Source organism: Symsagittifera roscoffensis, chromosome 5, assembly GCF_963678635.1.
Source record: "Symsagittifera roscoffensis chromosome 5, txSymRosc1.1, whole genome shotgun sequence".
Lineage (NCBI taxonomy): Eukaryota > Metazoa > Xenacoelomorpha > Acoela > Convolutidae > Symsagittifera > Symsagittifera roscoffensis.
In genome coordinates, this window is record NC_087066.1 from 47,617,584 (window position 1) to 47,638,881 (window position 21,298).

The 21,298-nt window shown below is 38.2% G+C and overlaps 2 protein-coding genes across 2 annotated transcripts in view; both read right to left on the reverse strand.

Moving 5' to 3' along the window:
- Nucleotides 1-21,298, reverse strand: part of LOC134845446 (GTP-binding nuclear protein Ran-like) — a 38,399-nt gene that overhangs the window by 16,060 nt on the left and 1,041 nt on the right. The gene's annotated exons all lie outside the window — the stretch shown is intronic.
- Nucleotides 1,944-20,410, reverse strand: LOC134845444 (DNA-directed RNA polymerases I and III subunit RPAC1-like). Its single transcript, XM_063862328.1, has 5 exons — nt 20,300-20,410; nt 19,783-19,914; nt 18,605-18,823; nt 2,952-3,137; nt 1,944-2,367 (listed from the first exon to the last, which is right to left on the reverse strand). The coding sequence occupies exons 2-5, from the start codon at nt 19,901-19,903 to the stop codon at nt 1,985-1,987; spliced, it is 909 nt and encodes a 302-aa protein (XP_063718398.1). The 5' UTR covers nt 19,904-19,914; nt 20,300-20,410; the 3' UTR covers nt 1,944-1,984.

Below are 21,298 nucleotides of genomic sequence, written 5' to 3' on the forward strand. Positions count from 1 at the left end.
ATCCAAAGCCTCGACAACTAACTCGTCTGGTCTAAAGAATGAAACACTTTCAACAGTAAACAAAAAATGGTCTCTGATTTTTAGTCCATCGATGATGAACGAAAATTCATTAGCAAATACACAGTCGAACTTTTGTAATGCGCATTTTCCCTGGTAATTTCTTTGATATGAGTTAGAGAAAAAGCGTTATTTTGGCACCACAACTCTTAAAAACCACAACGTTTTATCTTGGCCGCTAAAAGAGTTTTCTATAATTAAGTCTTTCATTCTAATCTCCGATAAACCACAAAATATTTCTAGGAAGGGATAAAAGCAGTGGAATAGACCGTTTATTGAAAAAAAAAACTGTTCTGAACAAAAATAAATTGTAAATTTCATTCAACTATCAATCAATTTCCCAAAAATTCAATCAATGTGTCACATTTAGCACATAGCACATCCAAAGCCTCGACAACTAACTCGTCTGGTCTAAAGAATGAAACACTTTCAACAGTAAACAAAAAATGGTCTCTGATTTTTGAAATACTCTTAAAAACCAAAACGTTTTAACTTGGCCGCTAAAAGAATTTTCTATAATTAAGTCTTTCATTCTAATCTCCGATAAACCACAAAATATTTCTAGGAAGGGATAAAAGCAGTGGAATAGACCGTTTATTGAAAAAAAAACTGTTCTGAACAAAAATAAATTGTAAATTTCATTCAACTATCAATCAATTTCCCAAAAATTCAATCAATGTGTCACATTTAGCACATAGCACATCCAAAGCCTCGACAACTAACTCGTCTGGTCTAAAGAATGAAACACTTTCAACAGTAAACAAAAAATGGTCTCTGATTTTTGAAAAACTCTTAAAAACCACAACGTTTTATCTTGGCCGCTAAAAGAATTTTCTATAATTAAGTCTTTCATTCTAATCTCCGATAAACCACAAAATATTTCTAGGAAGGGATAAAAGCAGTGGAATAGACCGTTTATTGAAAAAAAAACTGTTCTGAACAAAAATAAATTGTAAATTTCATTCAACTATCAATCAATTTCCCAAAAATTCAATCAATGTGTCACATTTAGCACATAGCACATCCAAAGCCTCGACAACTAACTCGTCTGGTCTAAAGAATGAAACACTTTCAACAGTAAACAAAAAATGGTCTCTGATTTTTGAAATACTCTTAAAAACCAAAACGTTTTAACTTGGCCGCTAAAAGAATTTTCTATAATTAAGTCTTTCATTCTAATCTCCGATAAACCACAAAATATTTCTAGGAAGGGATAAAAGCAGTGGAATAGACCGTTTATTGAAAAAAAACTGTTCTGAACAAAAATAAATTGTAAATTTCATTCAACTATCAATCAATTTCCCAAAAATTCAATCAATGTGTCACATTTAGCACATAGCACATCCAAAGCATCGACAACTAACTCGTCTGGTCTAAAGAATGAAACACTTTCAACAGTAAACAAAAAATGGTCTCTGATTTTTGAAAAACTCTTAAAAACCACAACGTTTTATCTTGGCCGCTAAAAGAATTTTATATAATTAAGTCTTTCATTCTAATCTCCGATAAACCACAAAATATTTCTAGGAAGGGATAAAAGCAGTGGAATAGACCGTTTATTGAAAAAAAACTGTTCTGAACAAAAATAAATTGTAAATTTCATTCAACTATCAATCAATTTCCCAAAAATGCAATCAATGTGTCACATTTAGCACATAGCACATCCAAAGCCTCGACAACTAACTCGTCTGGTCTAAAGAATGAAACACTTTCAACAGTAAACAAAAAATGGTCTCTGATTTTTGAAATACTCTTAAAAACCACAACGTTTTCGCTAAAAGAATTTTCTATAATTAAGTCTTTCATTCTAATCTCCGATAAACCACAAAATATTTCTAGGAAGGGATAAAAGCAGTGGAATAGACCGTTTATTGGAAAAAAAACTGTTCTGAACAAAAATAAATTGTAAATTTCATTCAACTATCAATCAATTTCCTAAAAATTCAATCAATGTGTCACATTTAGCACATAGCACATCCAAAGCCTCGACAACTAACTCGTCTGGTCTAAAGAATGAAACACTTTCAACAGTAAACAAAAAATGGTCTCTGATTTTTGAAATTTCCACTTTCGGACTCATTTCTTCATCTTCTAGCACTTGTCTGTTGCACGTGTCCGCTCTTACATTATCGACGCGTGCAGTCATTCGTCCTTTCTTGGTAGGTTCAACTGCGATGACTCCATTTGCAAAAAACCCCTGAAGTTTGAATGCTTCCTCATCATAAATGGGTTCTTTTAATTTGATGTAGGGCATCAATCGGTAAGAGGCAGTGGCGACTGGCGAAAATTTAGCGTGATCTCTTCCAATACCTGGAAATAACACTAACTGATAATCCCCATAACAGGCCAAGCTTTGATAATCCCCATATCTTAAAATCTCTATTGATTGATACATTGAACCTTTCAGACACAGGCAAACAGCCAAAAAAGTTTAAAAACTGAAGAAAACCGAGAAAAGAAGTTTGTCATCCAAGGCTCTTTGAACTTTGAAAATTTCAAACAGTTGACCCAAATTAACCCAATTTTAGAAAATTTGATCAATTGGTCTTTCTACTGGAAACTATAAAAACTAAAACCCACAACTAGAGTTAAAATTATTCAAATTATTTTTTGGCCTTTTGAAATTCCATGATGGAGAGAGTAATATGCCTTCATTTTGTCATGCTTAAACTCAAGTTTTCCCGACTGATTGTTCATTATTACTTAGATATTTCAAGTTGTCAATTACTTCAGCCAAAGATAAAATCGATAGCAAAAAGCAGACAACTTTATATCCGACAACTTTCTATGTTGGAACCAGTCAACATTACATGTTGCAAGGAATCATTTTTTTAAATTTGACGAAATCGATGAGACCAGTATGATAGGATTATCAATTTTCTGAGCATTCCGACCTTTATAGCATAAACAACGCAAGTCAATCTCGTGTCCTGGTAGCATCTTTGCCACGAGTATGTCTCCATAAAGAGGCTTCGGTTCATGTTCCTGGAACAGTTCCTTCTGTTCGTCCAGAGGAACCCACTTGAGGTGCGAGGCATACACGTTGGCATCATGGTACAACTTCTTCTTGTCTGTCTCATCTAAACAACGCATTCTACTTCTGTCATCTGTTCTCGCCTCAATTTTTTGCAATCATTGGTTCCACGATAAAATGTACGAAATCTTGATATAATCATCAAAACAATTTTGAGTATATACCACTGAAAACCATCTAGACAATGATACCTGAAGAATATGATTCTAACTTCAGTCTTATCTATTTGCAAGAAAGGCTAGATGCGCTTGATATACTCTATGAATCATTTGCATCATGGAAATCAGTTCCGACAACTGTTTTTTATAGTAAGCAAAATACTCTGGCTTAATTTCATTTAGCTCGCCTTGAAACTCGAACTTGATCGCATTTAGAGAATTCACACCACTAAGACGTTTCGCCGCTAATCCTTTTTCGCGAATGTAACGAAAAATCGTTATACCGCTGCTTCTCAGCTTTTTGACAGATTTTTAATATTGCGTGTCAAAAAAACTTCATTTATTTTGGCAAAAGAAGACTTCTGAGTTGTCTAGATTGAAAAAATATTCAAATTACCGATAAATAAATCCACTAAAAACGTTGGATGCAGCTGATTAGCAGCAGATTGCAGCCATTTCCTAAAAACTCGTTAGTGGTAGTCATTTTTCTTCCCGACATGGGCTACAAGGGACTATTTCGATTGCATTCCCTGAGAAATCTTCTAAGGCTATCGAACATGTTTAGAGATTTCAGAGAGAGATATTTCAGCCAACTTAAAACAAGAAATTTCAGACAAAATAACCTAGACATTTCGGAGAAAGAAATTTCAGACAAATTAAACATTAGCATACCAAAATGATGAAAGCTACGCGCCCCTCAACTAATTTGATAAGCGCCTGACTAATTTGATACTCGCGCCTAAAATAGACTGCTACGCGCTACTAGTTAGAAGGTACGCGCATCATAACTTTTTCACTTTAAAAAGACGAAAAGTGAAGCGGCATATAAATAATGCCTTTCAAATGACCCAATCAAAATAACACAGAATGATGTAATTTGCTTAGTTCTGGATCAGTCGTTAGGCCATGTAACCAACTTTGGATCTGAGACTATTACCCTTTGAAAATACGAACAATATTGGGCAATATTAAATTGTTACGCAATTTAGAAAGAACAGACTAACTTTTTGACCAAATCACGTTCTTGCCACCTAGTTACGCCGATGTCCTTACTTAGCCTAAGGCGGAGGAGGGTAAGCCATTAGGGGAAACCGCCTTACAGGTCAATGGGTAGTTTGGTTAGGAAATGTGGAAATAGAAGGTTCTTATCGACTCAGTAACTATTCGTTGTAAAAATTTTAAGCAATGAGCAGTTAAAGTTTGTTTAAGCAATTCACTTTTTGTTTAAAAGGCCTGATCATCGTTGGTTAATCCCCATTAACGAACAGATATATCTATTGCCAATAAAAAAGTGCACGTTCCATTTTAGTTCCATTCCTATATTTAAAACCACGTTTATCTATTACGGAACTCGTCACTTTTACACGCGGGAAAAATATCAATGCCTAGATGGCTGTAGATATCAAAAAAAACTTCGGAAAACGGCCTTATTAAATGGCAATGTACGTTAACTTATTATTAAAAGTGAGCATTGTCATCTTCCAAGCTGATACCAAAGATACTTGCAAAAATTGTTAACGAAGTGAAAGAAAAGGCAACCTGCACGAAGAACGCTCCCCGTCAATTTGTATTCACTGCTTCCTGTTAACGCTGCAGACCCCCCAGATAAACTTCCAATCACGGACAGTGGTGATAAACCTCTTATTTTAAATCCTCCGACATATCATCAGACGGAGTTTTTAGGTTTGCAACTTTGCTTGCTCTTGCTCTTCTGTATCAGTCTGATGTATGGTATTGCAAGTTAATCAATTCATGTCGTAAAAGATAACTTGATACCAATAGTTTAAGGTTTGCTGCCAAACAGAACAAGTAAACTTCTTCAGCGGCTTTGATCAAATCGGCCCAAAAATTGTCATGGAATTTGAAGACGTTGTCCGCAATGCCGTTAAAAAGGTGCAACCAGCAGCTGAAACTCGTTTTACTTTTTTAATTTTGGCCAAGCGGTCTGACGCAAATAAAAACTGTGACACCAAAGGAAGTATTTAGATGAAAATCAATTTCACCTCAATATGAAAAACTTCCAGTAAAATACTTGTATTCGGACATGAAGAGCTGCAAAAAAAAGATATGTCGGAGCCAATTTAGCAAAAAGCTGTCGATTTTGTTCAACCGTTTTGAGGACATTTAGATTGGTCCGGTGCGAGGTCCTCGAGGAGCGGAGCCAAAACTTGCAGTGGCCAATTGGAAAGTTTATAAAAGGCTTTTCCACGATGAATCTCGGACTAACAAAGCTTTGAAAGGATGAAATGTCAACTTCAACAAGTTTGTTGCAACGAAAAATCGATCTTGCCGAATTTTATAATTTATCTCTCGTTTCAAAGAGGAACAAAAAAACACTGGTTTTAACGGCGAAAGACCCATGGCCGAAAAAGAAATTAGGAAAGCGAAAACAAAGTATGTGAATGCCAATCAAAATAACGAAATCAAATACCAGCGAAATGAAATTCACAACTATTTGAAAATTTGTACAAACAATGTTCACTCATCTTAACAACATGCTCTTCGTTTCTATCTCTTTGATTTTTTAAACTTAGTTCTTTTCCACTTATTTTTTTGGCCAAAAAGTCTATGGCTGAAATGTCTGGTTCCCCAGCTTATCACCCCGTGTTTTGTAACCCCCTTTTTCTTAACCCCCTCTCATATTACCCTAGTAAATCCGAGCTCCGCGATTTTTCTCATAAAACTTTGTGAAAGATGAAAGAAACATCCCGACAGCTTGGTCTCGGGGAAATTTTTCTGAAACGCTTGAACAGCGGCCTGCTCAAAATCCAGTAAAATGTTTTCAGGTCTACTATCAGGGGCTAGTATTTTTAGGGCTTCTAAGAAACGGTGGTAAGTTTTTTCTGTTTTATTTGGCAGGAACGCATATATGCAAGCAGGGGCTATTCCTGAAAGACTAACGTGTATGGAGTAAAGTTGATAAAACGTTTTCGGGGTGACTTTATAAGTTCCATCAGCCAACGAAAAGTTGGATGTTTCAAGCACACGTAGCATGTCAGGGTCGCCGAATAAAATAATCCTCTCGTGATCATTTTGCCCACTGTCAAATCTAATAAAATTTTTGAAAAGTTCGGGTATTTCGAAAAAACTTCTGGTTGCTGGGGAGACTGATAAGACTTCTTGTCGTTCCTTGCGCGCTCGTTGTGCGGTGCGAACTAAATTTTCTTCGGATGGTAGGGCTAGTTGAGTGGCAATGTTGTCTGTAATGGGCTGAATGGTGGTTGCGACTGCGACAGTTGGGGTGTTACTATGGCTTAGTTCCTTGATGTTTTTCAAAACTAGTCGAGCATCAGGTTTTCTTGTGGAAATATCGTGATTATGTTGACCCCTCGTTTCAATAAAGTTTTTTCCATCCGTAATTGCTGTTGCGCGACATTTATGGGTTTGGTACTTTGAGCAGTTCCAATTTGTTGTTGTCTTGTTTTTTCGTTTAAGGTAATACTCGTGGCCTGATACCACTAGCATTTGTTTGTCTTTCGAAGATAAAGTAAAATGGAATGACGCTTCAAACATTATATCTGATCTGATAGAGTGGTATAACAATGGTTAAAGAAATAGGCAGTATGATTTTTTTTTATAAAACTCACAAACGTCTTTTGTTGCCTTCAATTAGCACCATGTAGGTTATCTCTGTTTTAAACGCGTGAGTGAAGGATTATTTCTCTTACTAATCGAAATGCAATTATTTTTGAGATGCTAGAGGCATCAAGTGAATTAGGACTAGCTTTTCAGGCCTCAATTAGTAAGCTTAATTGGACTACTCCTGTACTTATAAAAAGGACTTAATTTGAAACAAATTATCGTCATTAAAAGGGGGTTAAATTGCTGTGGGGTTATCATGTTACGGGGTTATAATATAGGGGGTGTAAACAGAGGGGGTTATATATCGTAGGGTTAAAGAGTGGGACACCGAAATGTCTCACTTATTTTGACTGGAAAATCTCATATGCAAATTGGCTGAAATGTGTTTGTGCGAACTGTCGTGACAACACTATCGAAATCGAAAACTCCCCAAATTCAAGTAGCTTTTTTATTGCAGCCGGTATCATATGCCGGCCTTAATAACTTTTTTATACGAAATTAGATCTAACTTGTACGACACACGACACGGAAAGGCAAGTTCCAAGAACAAATCGGTTTAAGAAAAGGTAATAAGCTTGCGGAATCCGCTAACTATTTTATACTGAATAGTAAATTATCTTAATGTCTGCTACTGGATTCCACAAACAATAAGCGGATTCCGAAAACAGTATGCGTTTGCATGTTCCGCAAACAATATGCGGTTTTGCAAAATGTGGATTCCACAAACAATATGCGGATTCCGCAAACAAAATGTGGATTCCACACTTAATATGCGGATTCCGCAAACCAGATGCGAACTACACGCACAATATGCGGATTCCAATAACACTATGCGGTACCCGCATTCCACTAACAAGTGTTTTTTTAGCCCCCGGTCGAACTCAATGCATGACCAAACGTAGAGGACGGGATGTCATCCATTTCGCCGTAGCCCGTACTACTTTGAGAAGGCTGATGACACTGGGATGTCTGTCGCGGAATCCACTAACAACATGTAATTTTATTTGCCTGTGCATTCGGCAAACTGTTAATGGAATCCCAGCAAACATTTTTTCTTGACTTTATTGAGCAATTATCTGGAGCTGAACTATGTTTTAACCATTTGTCGCTGGATTACACGGATATATTGTCGTTTAGTTTAATGCGAGCTTTTCAGTTGGTAATTTTATTTAGCGCTACTGGCTATCAATTGTATTTAGATTGGATTCATTATTTTAGATATGTCTCGAGCGGTTAAGACCTATCTTGCTTTAAAAGGATGCTGGTTCCGATTCCTAGCTTCTGATATCTCGCAAGCCGATCGGCGCAAGTAAGAGCATGATTAGAATATTTTACTCAGTTGATTTGTCTCCAATTGATTTCTAGCTCGATATAAGATTCCAATGATTGGTATTAATTACCATCAATGTTTACATAGTTAAATAAATATATGATGCAGCTCTATTTTATCATCAAGGTGAATTATGTAATCTATTCGGTTCAAATGATTAATTAGAATGAATGACATCATGAAGGGATGTCACACAACCTCACAAGAAGAAGTCTTCCCGGGTGGTTGAAGTGTTTCATCAGATACATTTACAATAATTCACATAATAATTTAAGACAGCTTTTGATAAAAAAAATATACGTTTATCAATAAGATATGTATCTATCGAAGGTTATATCACAATAAACACAATAAGTTAGAAGATCTCATAGTACTAGGAGCACAGGTTATTACTTCAATTTATAAAATGAGAGGAAACAAATTTCAATTTAAGGGAAGATAATTGTTAAGCTACCTTGAGTCGGGGTTTGGGAGTTAAAGTGATATATGATAAGGATAGATTAATGATATCATGATGTATTCAGTTGTCAGCTGTAACTGAATTTGCACGACAAGTACTGTCGCGTGGAGTAGCTGAATAGTTTTGGTCGTCGTTTCGTTTCACATTTTGGTATCGCTGTCTTCGTTCGTTCGTTGCATGACATTCGTGTTGCTCTGTCGATGCTGAGGTCGGTGTTTGAGTTAAGATGAGGCTGTTAAGTTTTTCTCGTATCCTCAATAATTGCGAATGTGTTTTCAACAACTTAACAATGATTTGTTTTATTGAAATATTCACTTTGTTTTTGAAGCTTTTCAACTAGAAACGCAATTTGTACTCTGTTATACATGCTTATAATTTGATGCTTCGTCTTCTACTCGTTTTTTGTTTTTGTTCCCTCAGAAGTCTTTTTGTCTTCTTCGTATGGGTGTTTTGTGCCTTTGTTGGCCTTACTCCCTGAATGAAGGTGATCGACTTTTTTATTTGAAAAAGTCAAAATTACACGTTTCAACGATGTTTTTGCATTGGTCGCGATCATCGTATTTTGTGGAGCAGTCGTGGTCAAGTGGGTTAGGCACATCTCTCTTAACACGAGGGTCATGCGTTCGAATCCCGCTTCGGTCACGGCTGGAGGGGTCCCAGTGTCATCCGCCTCCTCAAGGTGGGACCGGCTGCGGCAAAATGGATGACATCTCCCCCTCCCCCACGGTTGGTCCTGCACTGAGCAGGCCGGGGGCTAATAAAAAAAAAAAAAAAAAAAATCGTATTTTGTGCAGTGTCTGGCTTTTTGTGTTTTCAATTCGTTTCTTCTACTGTAGCTGCACTTCCCTCCTATAGGCTATTCAGGCAATTTGCTGGTTCGCCTGAGCAAAATTTGGCGTCAGTTAGAATTAAAATTGATGAATTTCAGTTTTTCATCAAATTTGTTGATATTTATGATGTTCTAATTAGCTTTTAAAGTTCGCGTGATGTTTTTCAGCATTGCTTGTAACCTTTCAGGGTTGTCCTAACAATTCCGTTGGATATTTGCTGGCACATTTGAGTGTTTTCTTTCCGCATTTCTGCAAAGATATCCCTCGAAAGTTATTTTTCTTGTTTTTCCTATACTAATAGATAGGAATTTTGGGAATTGATTTATGTCACCAAATTTTGGTCTGCTAGTGGACCAACTTCGTGCCTGTTCGTCATTGGTAATTTGAAGATCAATGAGCCCAAAAATTTTGAATTTCCTTCGACTTGTTGATGGGGGGCGAAAAACTTTTTTATTCGTAATGCTTAAACATGGGCAACAGGTGGATTTTTCGAGATCTCGCGAAGTTGTTTTCTCCTAGTGGACCAGCTTCCAGCAGGCTCCTTATTAGGGTTCTGGAGATCAATCGCACCAAAATTTTCAAAATTCGTCCACATGTTTGGTGGGGGTCCCGAAAATTTTTTATTCGTAATGCTTAAACATGGGCAACAGGTGGATTTTTCGAGATCTTCATGAAGATGTTGCCTCCTAGTGGACCAACTTCGTACAGGTTCCTCATTTGGGCACTGCTGATGAATGGCGTCAGACTTTTCAAAATCCACTCACAACTTTGGTGGGGGCACTAAAAGTTTTTTATTCCTAATGTTAATACGTGGGCAACAGGTGGATTTTTCGAGATCTTCATGAAGATGTTGCCTCCTAGTGGACCCACTTCGTACAGGTTCCTCATTTGGGCACTGGTGATGAATGGCGTCAGAATTTTCAAAATCCACTCACAACTTTGGTGGGGGCACTAAAAGTTTTTTATTCCTAATGTTAATACGTGGGCAACAGGTGGATTTTTCGAGATCTTCATGAAGATGTTGCCTCCTAGTGGACCCACTACGTACAGGTTCCTCATTTGGGCACTGGTGATGAATGGCGTCAGAATTTTTTAAATCCACTCACAACTTTGGTGGGGGCACTAAAAGTTTTTTATTCCTAATGTTAATACGTGGGCAACAGGTGGATTTTTCGAGATCTTCATGAAGATGTTGCCTCCTAGTAGACCCACTTCGTACAAGTTCCTCATTGGTGGTCTAGTGATCGCTGACAGTGCCGTAAATTGGTTTAAACATATATGAAGACTTTGATGTCACTTTTTCGGAAGATGTCGTAGATGATGTTAAAAACTGAATGTTCTTGTAATTTATCAAGTCCACATCCTATCTTGGGAAATGCGATTTGTTTGATTCCTTGTTCAATTAGCTGCTTCTTCATGCAGCGTAGGCTGCGTGTCAGGTCATAGTAAGACGGTTTTTTGAAATATTGCGATTTTGTCACTAAGTGGAAGATTGATTTGTTCTGAGAAGGAATGTTCATTGAAACTGAGGCTCCGACTTGTGGTGTTTCAATCGACCTCAACGTGGGCTGTAGTGCTGGGTAGGCATCGCGAATTTGCTGTGCTATTCCTTTGCTCATCTGGAAGTCACTCAAGACGCAATGAGCTATAGAGCCAGGGAACTGTAAGACATCACCTTCTCCAACAAAGAAATTTGGCTCATAGATTGCATTTACCGAATCTTTGCTACTGCCTGGTCCATCTTTTCGTTTAGTCAGTTGTTTCGCTCGCTTCACGCTGTCCTTAAAAAAATTCCTTTTCGCCTCTCGTGGAGGAAAGTCCTCATTCGCCTCCTCCTCTTTCTTTCGTGTATTTGCTTTATTGTCATTCTGCGTTGATCGTGGACTGAATGTAACTGGAGCCACTTAGTGTCCGTCAACGGTTCGGAGTCCATACCTTCGCGGTTGTTTTGGGCGGCTGGGTATTGGATGATATCGAACATCATTACTGAACCGAAGTTGGGCGTGAATTCGGTCTCTAGCTTCGGCTGCTGCTTTTCTTCGAGCAACTGGCTGTGGTTCGCGAAACAATTCGTCGAGGTTGTATCCCTCGGGATCAGAGTCGTTGTTCGGTAATCTTTCATGAACCTGCTCATTAATGACATCCAGTGGTGGCGCAGCTGGTGGTTCAAATGGTGGTAAATCCGGCACATGTATTGCTCCTGGGATTGGAGGTGGATCCGGCGGTGGTGGTATTACTGGTACTGGGACCGGTAGTGGTGCCACTATTGGTGCTGCTGGAATTGGCTCTGGTGCGGGTGCTGCTCCAACTACTGGCGCTCCAAAGGGTACTGACAGTCTGATTCTAGCTGGTGCGGCTGGTTGATCGTTTGCGTCACTATTATCAGGTTGGATCTCATCTAAGAGTTTCGGCAAGTTTTCGTCGAAAAGTCCTGGTTCGCTTCGGTATTTCCCGAGTGAGGGATCCGTTTGGAACTTCGTTGGACCTATTGGATCGACATCATCTGGCTGATGCTGTGGATCAACTGGTCTGAGACGAATTCGATGCACACATTGAGTGTAATTAGTTCCAACTTTCCGAATTATGTAGTTCGAATTTGTTAAAACTTTCTCAACTCTGTACAGGGGTATCCAGACTTGCATTGATTTGCTTCCAAAGTCTGATTGAGTAGTCATCAGACGATTTAGTAGTAGACAAAATGATTCAACTTTGAGGGGCTGCGCAAGTGCCTTTTGATCGTAATAACCTCGATACTTGTGGTACGAAGAAATCAAGTTCTATTTTGTTTCTTTGAACTTTTCTAGCATCGCATCTTGCATCGCCGTGACGAAGTCTGGTTCTGCTGTTACTGCTTTCATTGCTTTCGTCGAAAAGCGAAGATCAAGTGGTTTTGTCGGTTCTCTTCCATGAAAAATTGAGCTTGGGCAGCATCCAATTGATGAAGAGTATGACGTATTGTGAATAAATGTTGCCAATGGGACATATTTGTGCCAGTCTGACCATTTTTCATTAGTATTCAGCTTCAGGATCCTTTTTAGAGGTCCATGAGATCGCTCGACAAGACCAATTGTTTGTGGATGTCTCAGCGTTGCATGGTTGATTTGGACTTCTAATAGAGTTGTCAATTCATGCATTAGCTCCGACGTGAATGTCGTTCCGAGATCTGCCATTATCTTTTTCGGTATGTAGCTGTGCATGAAAAATATTTCCGTGAGTTCCCTTGCAACTGTATCGGCGCTAGCGTTCGTGAATGGTGCTGCAAACAAGTACTTGGAGAAGACATCGATTCCAGTTAATACAAATTTGTATACTGGGGACTTCAATGGTCCAACAATATCGATTTGCATCATGTCTCCTGGAAAGCATTGCAGAGAAGAGATTAGCTGCAATGGCGGAATTTGATATTTTGCAGATGCTCTTTTGAGTTGCGAACATGTTAAGCAATTTTTGATTGTGTTAGTTAAGAATTCGGTGAATCCTGGAAAGTCTGAACTCTTCTGTGGTTCTTGTCATTCCCAGATGTCCACCAGTTCGAGAGTTGTCAAGTCGATACACAACTTCATTCCAAAGATGTTTTGGTAAGCAGTATTGCTTATGTTTTACCTGTCCCGTGTCATCATAGAAATTTTGATAAAGAACTTCGTCGTCAATTACCAGCCGATTGAATTGCTTGGCATACTTCTTCTTGCGGCTGCTTTCGTACGTGAGATTTGGAACTTGTTCTTTGCGTTTCCAATCCTTAACTTCTACTATATCAGGATCTTTGTCTTGTTCATTTTTCAAGTTTAGTACTTCGTGACTCATATTCAGGTCACTGAAAACATCAGGATCAGGGTATTGTACTGCTGCGATGATTGGTCTCGTTATTCGGACAAAATTTTGCGGTTGGATGGTGTCGCTAGCTTCCTGCGAGCTTAGCTCTCTCATAACGCTTTCATACAGTCCGAGTTCTAGCAATTGTGCTCTGAGGTTGTCATCGATCTTCTTCTTTTCGGGAAATGCCTCATCCATTGAGTGGATCAGGTTCAGAGATGCATCCGGTACTTTCGCTGTGGCTTCGATCTGTATTTCTCGCACTGGTATTTTGTCCGTTAATTTCAGTGACAGTGAAGCTGATGGGTCAGTTTGCATTCGAGACAAAAAATCTGCTGCATAATTCGCTTTTCCAGGTATATGTGCGATAATGATGTTGAATGCCATGACGCGATCCAGGAAATTCCAGACTGAAGGTGGAATTGTCTTCGCTTGGAAAAACTGTGTTAAGCTTCGATTGTCAGTCAGTATTATCAAAGGCTTTGATGATCCCCAGATGAAATGAGAAAATGATCGAGAGCGAAGTATAGTGCTAAAAACTCTTTATAGTAGATGGAGAACTTCAGTTGTGCTGTGTTGAAGAGTCTTGAACCAAATGACACTGGTGCATATGTTTTCATTTCGCCTTTATTATCAGTTTTCACATAGTCTTCAACCATTAGCACGAAACCTGTTCCATGATAGCTTGCATCACAGAGTATTACGTATCGTAATCCTGGTTTTGGTAAGCGGAGCGTTATTTCCGTTGCCTGGATTAGATCATGTTTTAGTACTTCGAGACTTTTCTGATGCTCCTCATTTGTTTGAAATGCTATATCTTTTCTGAGTAGGCGATAAAATGGTATCAGTTTTTCACCTAGGCTTGGCATATAATTCCGGAAGAATTGAACAAATCCGATTAGTCGTTTAACCTGTTTTACAGTTTGCGGCATTTTAATTTTTTTAAGGAACGTCGAAATTTTCTCTTGTTCAGGTGATATTCCTGCTGGTGTAATTATATTACCAAGAAATTTCATTCGTTGTGTTCCTATTTCGCATTTATTCGGTGATAATTTTAATCCTGACTTCCGTACACATTCAAAGATTTTTGAAAGAGTCGGTATTAGTTCATCAAAATTGTTCACTGCGCTTCCTATGTCATCCGTGAACTGTGTACATAAGTCGGCTGCTAAGCATGGATCAAGATAGTGACGTATGAATGAACTAAAACCCGTTACTGATTTGCTTAGACCTTGAGCTAGGCATTTGTATGCATAAGTTCGTGAACCGAAATTAAATGCCAGAAGTTGGACTGAAAGGTCATCTGCCATTTGTACACAGTGGTATGCTTGCGAACAATCAAGGTTGGAAAACAAGCTCTTTCCTGCAAAGTGGTTTGATGCATCGGTCATGTTTGAGATCGGAAAGTTGCTGTTGATATAGTCATTCTTTAGTGAATGATTTATCCTTCTGAGGTCAATCAACATCCGCAATTTACCAGATGGTTTTCGATGCGCAAACAATGGGCTGCTATATTTTGAATGTGACAATGTTGTTATAAGTCCATAATAGTGCATTAGGGCAAGTTCCACTGTCAATTCTTGACGCAAATGTATCGGCGTAGGTGGGCCTTGTGTGTACAAAGGTCGTGTGTGTTCCGGTTTCAGTTTGATTTTGAGATCGGAATTGTAACCAACATCAAATCTCCGATTCGATGTCCGAAAATTCAACAAGCAAATCTTCTACTTTTGACCTTTGCTCTTGTGTCAACACCGAATTCTCTCACTTAAAATTCTTGATAAATGTCAATCGATCTTGAAAGTTTATTTTCAGTTCAATTTTTTCGAGACCTTGAAAATGAAGAATTTGGTCGTAAATGTCACGTTGGATTTGTGGAAGTAATTCAGGGTTTTGACATGTTTCAGGTGTAGGAAACCAAAATTTTTCATACTCGGGTTGACGTTGCTGTTGAGACTGCTGATTATCACCATTTTGGTGAATTAGCTCGTTAATGCCCATTTCAATATCGTCTGGATTATTCATTTTTGCAAAAGCAAGCATTTCTGCATCAATTGGTATGAGATTTTCGGCTTCTTTTAGGGTCAGAATTGAAAACTTTCCAATTTCAGTTTTGAAAGGCAATGTCACGTGGTGATCAGTGATGTTAAATGCAGTGATGTACAGCAGGTTATTTTTCAGAACTTCACTAATTGAGGAAGTGAATGCAATTTTGCAATTTTCTTCAAATTCTTTCGATGGAATTACGATTCCGGTTGTTTTTGCCATGTCCTGGCATGCGTCCTTTAAATGACATTCTACAAGAATTGTTTGATGCGGAGCTATTGTTTGACGTTTTGTAAGTCAGAGGGAATTTTTTCACTCGATTAATTCTTCTAGGTTCGTTTGGAGGTTTTATCTCGTTAATTTGCAGAGTCAGGTCTGGGAAATGAAGTAAATTATACTTGGCACAGATATGAATGTGGTGTTTTTTGTAGAACGGATTTCCTACAATTATTGAGTTGGCCGCGTGTAGAACGAGAAAAGATTCTACAAATGTCATATCTGCCAATCTAAATTCTATTGTTACTTCTGTTTCAATTGGCACGAGTTGTCCTCCTGCCATTCGTACTCTGGTAAGTTTCGATTCAATTATTTTAAGAGGGCGGTATAGAGATTTTTCATCTTTTAAGTCGTCGAAGGTCTGTTTTAAAATGACATTTGCGCAGGCTCCTGTATCAACCAGGGCTCTTCTTTGTAATCCCAATGAGAATCGCAATTTTGTGTAGGTCAAAACTGTTCCTTCCGCTGGAATTATTGCGTAAAGGTTGATTATCTCATCGGATTGAATTGATTGTTTTGATGATTTAGATGATTTGGGGGGCTGACTCGGTGGCTTTATTAGTTTTTTGGCTCATTTGGAAACATGAGCGTTGCATCTTGTCCTCGTGGTTTTTGTCTCCACCAGCATTGACTTGCTGTGCGATAAAACTTTCCACAAATGTCGCAGCGTTTTGCTGGTGGTCGAACCCTTGGTGCAAAAGGTCCACCGGGAAATTGAATTTCAGCTTGCGCTGTCTGATTTCCAGTGAAGTGTTGTTGTTGTTCCAGGTAGTTCGCGTTTGGCTGTACCTGTGCTGGTTGGATTTGCACTATCGGTTGATTTTGCTGCATATTTTGGTACTGTTGGTATAGGTACCATGGAGGATATTGCTGAGGTGCAATTGGTCCCATATTTTGGAAATTAGGCTGATTATTGCTAAATCCAAATTGATTTTGCCAATTATTTCTGTTTTTTCCTTTCCTGCCACTTTGTTGCTGTCCAGGCAAATTATTTAGATTTTGATTACCACTAAACTGACCATTTTGGTTGGTGCTGTTCTTGTTTTGTTGAAAAGGCGGATTCGATTGTTTCTTTGACTGCTCAGCTATTTGTGATCTCATTTCGTTGATCTGCTTCTCAATTTGTTCCTGATTTGTGGACAATTTTGTGAGAGCACTGATTAAATTTTCTGAGACTCTGTCATTTACTTCATTAAATCTGTCTTCCGGGTAATCTTCTTTTCGGCATACTTCTCGAATCATGATTTGCTTCTTTGTCAAATTACACAATTCTTGGACAGTAGTTGCTTGTAGTTGCTCCATCAATTTTGATTGCAGCCAGTTTGGCATTCCTTTTATGAACAATCGTCTAATTTGTTCATTGCGATTATCATTTACTGCATCTATTCTTTTTTGTCTTTGTGCAGTTTCTCGATGAAATCTCGCCGTGTCTGCTACTAATGGTGCTCCGTTTAATGCAACATCGATTGGGTCGACAGCTGGCAAATCAGGCGTTGGATACGCTCGTTGCGCTTTATTCGTCAAGTTCACCAAGAAGTTCTCGGGTGAATCGGTTTTGGAGTCGTACCGGAGCTGTTCTAACTTCAGTACGTGGACTTCCTGGAGCTGCGGATTGCAAAAGTGATCCCTTAGAGCTGTGAAGCTGTTCTCCACGTTCGCTCTGATTGCTGCTGGCAGCGTCTGGTAAAACCGTAGTGCCGCTTCTCGTAGATGTAGTTGTAAGAAGTTCGCTTGTTGGCCAGGGTCAATTCCCGCTACTCCGATGTATCCTCGGAACAATTGCTCAAACTGCTGAAAGTCATCTGTTTCCGTTCCTCCGTAAGGTTCGACCGAAATTTGCGCGTGGGCCATCTTATTACAGTTGAATGAATAACGAGTTTATGAAACAGTTGATGACAAAGCACAGCACTTCGTCAATTTAAGTGGATTACACGAAAATTTTGCTAGACTTTCGCAATTTTGGATTATTTATACTTTATGCAGCTTTTGCTATTCTGTTTTTGGTTATTAGTGCCATCAGGTTTGCTAATATTTCCGTTACTTCACTTTTTTTTGGTTGGGGAACTTATTAGTTACAATATCAATTTACTGCAGTTGAGAGTTTTGAGTTTATCTGTTTTACTAAATGTTTTGGCGTTGAAAACCTTTCATCTACTTCCTTTTCTGCCTTGTCAGAAGCTCGCTTGACATACCATCTGACTGGAGCCAAAAGTAGAGAAGTTGTAGGACACAATCCACATATCTGCTTCTGTAGATTGGGGAAGTTGTCAGCCCAGAGATGTTGAAAAGTTGTGAGTGTCTTCTTTTCCTTTCTTTCTCTGTTAGTTGTTTAATGACTGTTGCTCTGCCGCCAACATCTGAGCATTGCTGTGCTGATCAAGCTATTTTTCGCTGTTCTGCGACAGCAAAGTTGTTGTCACTTTCTGCTCGAATTATGATGTTTGGAATTGCCGATGACTGTTTTGAATCCAGAAGTAGAAATTCCCGCGAAAGTCACCATATAATATACCGTATCTGGCGGATGGATAATACGGATATATTGTCGTTTAGTTTAATGCGAGCTGTTCAGTTGGTAATTTTATTTAGCGCTACTGGCTATCAATTGTATTTAGATTGGATTCATTATTTTAGATATGTCTCGAGCGGTTAAGACCTATCTTGCTTTAAAAGGATGCTGGTTCCGATTCCTAGCTTCTGATATCTCGCAAGCCGATCGGCGCAAGTAAGAGCATGATTAGAATATTTTATTCAGTTGATTTGTCTCCAATTGATTTCTAGCTCGATATAAGATTCCAATGATTGGTATTAATTACCATCAATGTTTACATAGTTAAATAAATATATGATGCAGCTCTATTTTATCATCAAGGTGAATTATGTAATCTATTCGGTTCAAATGATTAATTAGAATGAATGACATCATGAAGGGATGTCACAAAAATATCAAAGAAAAACAGCCTTGTCGCGAATTTCTGGAGGATGGAGGGCTTAAACGCGCCTGAAATTAACATACTGACTGACCTTTCTTGGCAGTTCTGTTTCTTGTGCATCGTACTTTGAGGTCAAACACGACAGTGTCTCTGCTGTTTGGCTCTATGTTGTCTCTATCCTTGTTGTCACTCGAGGCTCCCTTCCTCCACTCCAGCCTCCGTGCATCCACATCCAGGGGCACCAGACCCAGTCTATGCACCAGCACTTCATCTTGTACTATTGAGGTGTTGTTGTACATGAGCACTTTTTCTGCAAAACATAATTGCAATTTGAAGAGTTGAAGTTTTTTCTACGAGCACTTCAAAGGCATTCAATTACTACATTTACTTCAGAAGCATTCCTGGTGTTACAAACAATATTCTTCTTACAAAACATTCATTAGAAATTCTTCATTCAAATCAAATCCACTCGAAACTATTTAAAAACTTGATATGCTCGCGCATCTAAAACTACTTTAATTATGGATTTTCTACCAACGGTAAGACTCGGGAATAAATCGCATGAAAGTATCAGATGAAACGCTGGCCTGTTATAGCACAAGCGGCAAAGGTTGTGCTTCAAAAAATGAAGAGCAGAAAAAAGGTATTCTAAATTGGACAGAAAAACTGACACAAAAATGCGCGATGGAAAAAGTGAACAAGTATAATGACACAACCATTGGCTTATGTCAATACAAAATAGTCATTGTTCCGAGCACTGAAAGTGGAGAGGAAATTTGCCTTCAGGTGTTTTATTTCTTTAATAGTTTTTTCCACGCAAAATCAGGCCCCACAAACAATCATCAAATTTCGATGTGTCCAGAAAAACCCGTTTGAAACTTTTGGTCTAATTTCGATCAAATAAGGCGAGCAAGCATGCCTAAAATAAAGTGAAAGTTTTTTACTTAACCCGTAAAAACTTGGTTTTACTCCAGTTGAACTATATTTCTAATTCACTTTTCGCTCCATCGTTGAAATAAAAAAATTACTGGAAAAATTTTAAAAAATCAGTTTTTTTTTATTCAGTTTTTGAAGAAAGCTGTTGTTCAAAATGCCTAAAACACAGATATCACCGAATATATCCAAGTTTTAGGCTTTTTTCAGATTATCTCATCGCACCACAAACGAAAAACGACAAAATTTGAAGGAAAAAAATGTGGTCAGAAATTTCTGTGCTTGTTGCACAGCGACCTGCTATCCCTGATAACTTCGAGTAGTTGATCGACTTACCAATAGCCACCGTCGGGACCTCCGAGAGAAGCACTCGTCTCAATGCATTGGCAATGGGCGCATCAGTGTACATTATGTCGAACTCCAACGTAGCCAAGTCCTCCTCACTGACTATTTCCATCACTACGTTTCCTAAAAAAACACTGGATATTCTGATAAAAAGTCACTTCAAGTTAGGAACAATTTCCTTCATGGTTTAAACTTACTGAAATTACCCTAATTACTACTTGCAAGATACTCAATGAAATATATAATTTTTCCAAAACTTCGCCCTATCTGAGAAAACCTGGTTAATCTTTTCTTTTATTCCGAAAGGAAATTCTATTAAAATTTATCCTTTTTTAAAGATCAGAAGAAACTTTTCGTCGTCGTTTCAGCGGTCATGTTGGATAGGATTTCATCCAACTTCAATAGAATGGTGTAGTTAATATTAGAAGTTCAAAGAAGAAAGGCCATACATATAAAATATAGACTCCTTCCTTCCCCCTTGTTATTAAAATATAAGTAACCTGCATACTCGGAGGCGTTCCAGGGCTTGTCTGGTAAGAGCGGGTAGTTTCCTGGAAAGTCAGTGCCAGTCGTGAAGTCCACTGTATGCTTATTTAGTATCACCTTGTCCTTGATTTCATTGGAGTTCCGCCCAGTCATTTCACTCTGAAAAACAATCCAATAGATCAATTTCCACAATACGTTTCAATAGTAACCATTTTTCTTGCTTTCAAAGTACAAATGTATATATACTTTCGATATCGAAACCAAAACTGCAACGATTTTGAGATAACGTACAGCCCCGGTAGTTCAACTATCGCCCTTAAAATCCCCTTTTCTCGACAAGTTTCATCTGTGCACTGTCAGGAGCACATTGGATTTTGAGGCTAGCATTTCACGCTTTGACGTCAATTAAGACTTACATAGTATTTTGTTTTCAGCCAGAAAAAAAACAACTACGAACCATCAGTTCACAAAAAAAGTGTGTCGATACCCATCACAAAGTTGTATTTCATCACTTAACTCGGCCTAACTGAAAAAAAAAGTTACATTAGTACAAGAAAGTTAGGCGACAAAAAAACAATCTGTATCTAAGCATAAACGCATGTTCGGAAAAGTAATTGCAGCAAAATCAATTGAATGATCAATTTTGAAAAACATTGCATTAAAATTGAGTCACTAATATCTTTCGAAATCAATCAAACTATCGTGTAACGCACCTCCGGTGGTTCGAAGTTTTATTAACTCATAAAAAACTGCATCTATTGGAAATAAGATCTGCATCTTTGAGTGTACTTTGACAGCACCCGATTATCGTAATTTCAAGTTTTTTATAATTGCATTCTTTGAAAATTTTTTAATGACATAAAAGCGTCACTTTTCGGAAAACAAAAGCAATTGAGCAGTCGCATTTGAACGCAACATTTGCGATTTCTGAGAGTACTCTGACAGTACCCAAGTACAGCGTTGGGAATTTCAAATTTTGAGAAATTTCAAGTTAAAGTTTATTAAAAAAACTTCTTTTGCC

Bases quoted from the DNA above. Each gene is read 5' to 3' on its own strand.
- LOC134845444 (XM_063862328.1), bottom strand. From the start codon at position 19,903: ATGGAAATAGTCAGTGAGGAGGACTTGGCTACGTTGGAGTTCGACATA. The intron at 18,824-19,782 runs GTAAGTCGATCA...TATGTTTTGCAG, and splicing joins GGTCCCGACGGTGGCTATTG to AAAAAGTGCTCATGTACAAC. The intron at 2,368-2,951 runs GTCGGAATGCTC...TGTTATTTCCAG, and splicing joins GCGTTGTTTATGCTATAAAG to GTATTGGAAGAGATCACGCT.